The 7,377-nt window shown below is 28.4% G+C and overlaps 1 protein-coding gene across 1 annotated transcript; it reads left to right on the top strand.

Moving 5' to 3' along the window:
* Window positions 1–338: 338 nt before the first annotated feature.
* LOC120080263 (peroxygenase-like) lies at window positions 339–7,104 on the top strand. The gene is made up of 6 exons (XM_039034879.2): window positions 339–1,013; window positions 1,387–1,536; window positions 3,127–3,212; window positions 3,755–3,849; window positions 5,634–5,759; window positions 6,778–7,104. The coding sequence occupies exons 1-6, from the start codon at window positions 905–907 to the stop codon at window positions 6,929–6,931; spliced, it is 720 nt and encodes a 239-aa protein (XP_038890807.1). The 5' UTR covers window positions 339–904; the 3' UTR covers window positions 6,932–7,104.
* Window positions 7,105–7,377: the final 273 nt, after the last annotated feature.

The raw sequence follows: 7,377 nt of genomic DNA, 5'->3' as shown, positions 1-7,377 counted from the left end.
CTTTCTCTCTTACTCTTCCTCTTTCTTACTCTCTCCCAATACAAAATTTCGTAATACTACATTTTTAGAAATAACACATAAAAAATAATTAAACAGATTCAAAATAATTCACCTTTCTGAAAAAGCTATTCCTTTCTGAGAAAGCCTGGTCTTGGAAATCCCCGTTCGAAAAATCTCCGTTCAACAAAACACCGTAAAAAATCAGAAAAGTAATCACCTTTGAAATGAAGTTTAAAGTTTAAAGAAATCACCATTGTATTGTGTTTAGGTATTATTGATTTGATTTGAGGCTTCTGTCGTGACATTTTGTTAAATCAACAGTAAACTGACGAGCAATCACATCAAACCAAGGAATTTCAAGCGAGAGCGAGAGCGTTTAATCAGACGAGAGCGAGATTTACCTCGTGAGACTGGTGTAAGGTCAATTTACGTAATTTGATATGGCGATGATGTCAGCAGATGGTCAATTGACATTATTTTTTAAAAATGGGTCATTTGACATTTTGGGCCCAATTTTTGGGTCATTCGTATAAATTTCCCATGTTACGAATTTTTTTTTTTAATTTAACATGCGTAAGAGCTTCAAACCTCTCACATTACGTACTTTAGTCATAACTCAAAACATATTTTCTATCGCAAACTAGCTAATTTATCAAGAGGTTAAAAAAAAAAAATCTATCATATCCATATTATTGGGAGGAAAAAAAAGCTCACGTTGGTCAATGGTATCATTTACGTGCAGCTTCATCCATCGCCTCCGTTTCCGGCCGTGTGATCAGCAACGGCCTCTCTCTCTCTCTTTCTCTCTTTCTGAACAAAACAGCGCACTAACTCCGCATTTGATTTCATCGCCAAAAGAAAATAAAAAATCACAGAAGACAAGAAGAAACAAACAAGTTAAAGAATGGAAACAGAAGCGTCAGCGGAGGCCATGGCAACGGCGGCCGAGAAGTCACCAATCACTTCACACCGGAAAGTTCGAGACGATCTCGATCCCAAGCTCCCTAAGCCATGTGAGTCCAAAATCCATGCCCTAGTTCAACGCAATACACACATTTTCACTTTCTACTTTTAGATTTCAACGCAATCAAACACGACTTTTCACTTTCTAAGTTCAGATTCGATCGATTCATTCCAAATGCAGAACAGGATGATAATTGAATTGAACCGTTTTCACTTTAATTTCTTCTATGAGTTTCAGATTTCAACGCAATCGAACACGATTTTTCACTTTCTAAGTTCAGATTCAATCGATTCATTTCAAATACAGAACCGGATGATAATTAATACTTGAATCGAAGCTGAATTTGATTGAATCGTACCTTCTTTTTTCTGTTGAATCTGGCTGGAGAAGATCGTATTAACTATATTGGTGTATTTTTCCAGATTTGGCGAGAGCTTTGGTGGCACCTGATTCAGAAAACATAAATGGAACTTGGGGCCATAAACACAATGGAATGTCTGTGCTTCAACAACATGTATCATTCTTTGATCAAGATGGCGATGGCATTATTCGCCCATCTGATACTTACCGAGGTACGCTCTCTTCCCAATGTCTCTGCTTCAGCTTTTGGTTTCTTTTTATATATTTTTTGAATTGTTTGATAATAAATAACTTTTGTTTTTTTTTTTTAATTTATTAAAACAAAATTTTGATCGGTATTCTATATATATACAGGAGAAAAAAAAAATGTTTTTCATTACAGATTTTGCGTCAAGTTTACATTTGGATCGAGTCTTCAAAATGTAACGCATTTTGTTTTTTTTTTTTTTGTTTGGCTTCAATTTTGCCTCTACAATTTTATCCGTGTACTAAGTTGGGTAATTATTTAGTTTTTTTATTTTTTTAAAAAAATTAAGCCTATTTTTTTTATAATAATTTATATTTTTTTAAAGTACAATAGTTAAATTCTTTTAACTAAATTTAAAAACAAAAACAACTGGTTGAAAACTATTTCTTTAGTTTTTTTAAATCATTGATGAAAAATATATAACAAATAAAAAAATTTAGAGGTGAATTTAATGTTCGGCTTAATTTTCAAAAACTAAACAAAAAACATGGTTAGGCCTAATCTAGGAACTAAAATTAAAACAAATTGAACTAAATATGTAATATTTAAACATGGTTAGGCCTAATCTAGGAACTAAAATTAAAACAAATTGAACTAAATATGTAATATTTTGAAAATTAAATCCAAAATCTTGAAACCGAGAAGTAACTTTCCCATACATTGTCAGTTGTCAAATTTTAGTCATTTTACTTCAAATAAATCTTAAATTTAGTTCCCAAAATTAATTTTTATTGAAATTGGTTAAATAATCATATAAAATATCGTGTTAGAAGTACAACCTATGTGAATATGTTTTAAATTTTATAGTAAAAATGTTGATAGATAACAAAAAAAAAAAAGAAAAGAAAAGAAAAAAAATCAACAATTAGGGACTAAGGTAGAAGAACTATTGAAAATAAATTAATTAAAATTAGATAATGGAAAATATATAGACTATAATTGAACAAATTTCAAAATAGAGGTATCAAAATGATATTTTAATCGTGTTTTATGACATTAATCTCAGGATTAATAACTAAATAAATGGCTTTAAAAGTACAAACATGAACATGCATAACATATGCAACATTTGTACCATCCTCCAAGTGAAAAAGGTAAACAATTCCACGTAAATAACTCACTCATAAAATAAAACAATTTTTAAAAAATGGCGTAATAATTAACCTAATCATTTTTTATTTTTGAAATCTATTGGAAAATATTGAACTTGTCAACCTTTATAAGCATGTCTTCATTTTTCCTGACCAAAATAAATTAATCATGAAAATTCATACACTAAAATATTTAAACCTTGGATTTATTTGTAACATTTATATATCTATAGATACATTATAAAGTAAAATTTTAATTTATCTTCACATATACTAAGTAATATTTATAGTGATATCATTTTATCATAATTTCTTCGGTAACTTCTATAATTAACCAGTTATCTAGATGTATACTTTTATATTTTAAAGGTTTTGAAGATTTGGGTTTGTAAGAAAATGAAAAAACCATAAGACTTGATTCACAAAACATAATTTGTACAAATAATATATGTGTGTATTTTCAGGATTTCGAGCACTGGGATTCAATGCCATTGCATCTTTGTTCTTCATGATCTTTATACATGCAGCACTGAGTTATGCTACTCTCCCAGTAAGCAATCACCTTATTTTTGCACATAACATTAACATGTTTTGGAGTGATTACGCCTAATAAAAACGGATTATTACAATTCCGAAATCACTCTCGAACATCTCTACCCACTATAATATAATAAGGTTTAAATACTATATTTGTAATTTTTACTTACCTTCTAAAATGTTTGGTTCATTTTGGTCTCTATAAATTTTCAAAATATTCATTTTGTTTTTCTATATTTCTAAAATACGACAATTTTGGTCCATTCATTTTCATTTTTTAAGGGACCAAAATGGCCACTTTTTAGAAGTAGATAATAAAATGAACAAAAATTGAAAATAAAAGGCCCAAAATGAATCTTTTGAAAGTAGATAGACCTAAATGAATCAAAGTTGAAAGTGTTGGATTAAAATGAAATTTTCGAAAGCACAAAGACCAACACAAACTAATTAAAAGGATAAAAACTAAAATAATATTTAAACTTGTATTAAAATCATTTCGAAATTGAAATGATTTTTAGCCAAAGTAATTTTGTGTTTCCATGGCTTTCTTTACAGACTTGGATACCTTCACCTTTCTTCCCAATACATTTAAAAAACATCCACAGAGCAAAGCATGGAAGTGATTCAGGGACCTATGACACTGAAGGAAGGTTAGTTCTGCTGATTCTGAAAATGCCTATTTTCTATGGACTTTATAAAATTAAGTAGACTCTTTAATATGTATTACTTTGAAACTTGAAGTTTATTTTATTTTGGTTTCTCCATTTTTATTATTTTTTTTTTTAGATTTTGGACTTCCAGAAATAACAATTTTTGTCATTACTTTGAGTTTAGTTTTAACAAATGTATTGTGTTAAAGGCATATTAAGTGAAAAATATCATATGGTAAATAATCAATTTTTTTTTCTTTGGGTTAAAAACCATTATCTTCCCTACAATTTGAGATTTGTTTCTATTTTCAAATGTCTAATGTTAGTCTATGTATTTTTAATTAATCTTAAATTTAGTCCCTCAAACCTATCTTTTATCGAAATCGGTTAAATATTATGTTCTGAAGCATAATATGTGAATATGTTTTTAAAATTTAGAGTGAATACTAATAAATAACAAAAAAAATTTTAAAAAATTTGAAAGTCTACCAAAATTGAACAAACCTCAAAGTAGAGGGACCAAATTGAAATTTTAACCAATATTTGTTAAAATAAGAGATCAAAATCTATTTTGAAAGTTGATTGATCAAAATGGAACCAAAAAGTATACCGACCTATTCAATATTAGGATTTTGATATAATTAAATTCGTCATAATCCATCAATTTAAGCTTTTGAGTTGATTGATGATTTAACATTGTATCAAACTAGGAAGTTCTAAGTTCAAACTTCTGTAAATAATTAACGGATTTTGTAAGAGTAAAGAAGATTGTAGATTTACAATCAATCATAATTTATAATTCCATTTTAGTATAAAGTATATATTCTCGACTAAGATAGACGTCAGATGTTCAAATCCTTCCATGGAATATTTTTTAATTAAAAAATAAAATCAAGTCAAACATTTTAGCAAAAAAAGACGAATTTAATTTTAGGTCGTGAAAAAACAAAAGATAATAATATTTAAAAATGTACAATTAATTAAAATTAAACAAATCATAAATCATAAATAGGAAGAAATTCACCACTTCATCCCCATAAAATTTTCTAAAGAGAATCTCCCCCGATCACTAAGAAATTAAATGGTAAGTTCCATAGAAGCGGGGAGATAGAGAAGACACATCCCTGTTTCTACGAGAATCTTCCAAGAACAGCTCTAACCTATTGTTCTAGAAGAAAAAAAAAATCCTAGGAAGTGAAGTGAATAGTGTATCCTCAATCCTTGAAAGTCTGTTAGATATTATAATTAGGTTTGTCTTCACACACTAACTTGAGTTTTTAGGTTAATCGATTATTTAATATGGTATCAAATGATCTAGAGAGGTTCTGTATTCAAGCCCTTGTATTATTGTTTTCTCCCCAATTAATATTCATTTCTACTTGTATTATAATTAAATTTGTCTTCACCCATTGACTTAAGGGGTTATTTGAGGATGATATAAGATGTGGGAAGTTTAGATGTTTGGAGAGTTCATGTTTGGAGAGTTCTAATTGAATATGAACGATCGAGTATGTTCAAGAACTGAAATGATATACGATACACAGAAGGAAAATGACGGTGAGATACGAAACACGTTCCGAAAATAAACCCACAAACAATTAAAATCGATGAGATAAGATAATGGGCCTGCAAACAGATATAGAATGTGAGAATATATCATCTCATATTGGCCCCAAAATAGCCCCTAAACATTTTGGTCCATCGGTGATTTAAGAAAACCCTTAACTAATTGTTTGCTTTAATTGGGGACCATAAAGCTTAAGAAATGAATGTTGTTTGTGCAGATTCATTCCAGCACATCTTGAGAATATATTTAGCAAATATGGTCGAACTCATCCTGACAAGCTTACTTTGAGAGAAATTTGGCACATGACTCAGGCAAACCGTGATACTTTCGATTTCTTTGGCTGGTCTCTCTTTCCTCTCTCTCTCTCTCTCTCTCTCTCTCTCTCTCTCTCTCTCTCTATATCTTCATTTCTTACTCTCTTAATTTTACTCTCATTTTCTTTCAATTTAGTCCCTTGTATTTTAAGACTTTTCAATTATACCCCTCTTCTTATAGCTGGAGTTTAGAATTGATGGATAACAAGCTAACAAAGTTACAAAGGAATGTCATGGTATATATACTTTCTAGTCGACGAAAAATTAGAGGACGGATTTGTGTCGATTAGGTCATTGAATTTCAAAGAGGTTTAATAAGCCTATGAACTTTCAAGTTTGTATCCGTTTAGTTTAGTTCATGTCTAATAGGTTATTAACTTTTTCATTTTGTATCTAATAGTTAGGCTCAATTTTGTGTCATGTAGATCTTTAGCCTATTTGATATTTTTAAAATTTTATGGACCTACTAAACATTAAATTGAAATTTTAGGGTTCTATTAGACGTATGATTTGATTATATAAATTATTTTTTTATTGTTTTTAATATATTAGGAAGCTATAAACTATACCAGAATTGGAAGTTTAGAGCTCAATCGGATATTTTTAAAGTTTAAGGACTTATTAGATACTTTCTAATCTAACCATCTTTTTTATCAATTTTTTTAGAATTTAAAAGAGTTAGAAATTTTCCTCAATATTATTAGACACAAACATAAGAGATTAAGGACTAAACCTGTAATTTAATTGTTTTTTATTTATTTATTTTTTGTTAATTTCTTTGAAATTTAGAAGAGTTACTTTCTTTCTTAAAAAACTTAAATTCATTTATTTAATTTTTTGTCAACTTACTCATTAGTTAAATTTTTTTTCATAATATGAATTAAAAAAGACAAGGGATATTACATTGAAACATTTGAGAACCAAAAGAATAAATAAAATTGAGAAAAAACTAACAAAGAAACATTTAGATATGTTAATTAATATTATGATATCTAACTTTGTTTAATATAAGATTATGTATAATTAAATAATATGATGATAATGTAGGTTTGCAAGCAAATTGGAGTGGGGAGCTTTATACGTTCTTGCCAAAGACGAGAATGGGTTCTTATCAAAGGAAGCTGTGAGGCGTTGCTTTGATGGAAGTCTATTTGATTACTGTGCCAAAATGCAAAAAGGTGTTGCTGATAAATTGGGGTAAAATCACCCAAAAACTACATTAAATCATTTATTTTTTCTTTTTTTTTTCATATCTGTCACAATATTCAAAATTTTGCCTATTCTTTTATTTTTTTTTTGTCAATATTCAGACCTGAGAAACTTCTAGAAACATCCATTAGATATCAATATGGGAAAGGATTTGTTTTCTATTTCTATAATTGTCCCAATTATAACTTTATAGTACTTCTATTACTTAAGGCTTGTTCAGTAACTATTTATTTTTTAAAATTAAGTCAATAAATACTTCTTGCACCTCTAAGTTTCTTTTTTGATTATATATTTTTTACGATGTTTTTTTTTTTTAAAAAAAAAGTCAAATTTCAAAAATTAAAAAAAGTAGTTTTTAAACACATGTTTTTGTTTTTAGAATTTGGTTAAGTATTCAAACCTTTAAAGTAAAGATTTGAATTTTTTGACCTCAAACTT

Source organism: Benincasa hispida, chromosome 6 (assembly GCF_027475165.1).
Source record: "Benincasa hispida cultivar pf3 chromosome 6, pf3_genome.v1.1, whole genome shotgun sequence".
NCBI classification, from domain to species: domain Eukaryota; kingdom Viridiplantae; phylum Streptophyta; class Magnoliopsida; order Cucurbitales; family Cucurbitaceae; genus Benincasa; species Benincasa hispida.
The sequence above is the reverse complement of the archived record's forward strand: the minus strand, read 5'-3'. Positions and strand labels throughout refer to the sequence as shown.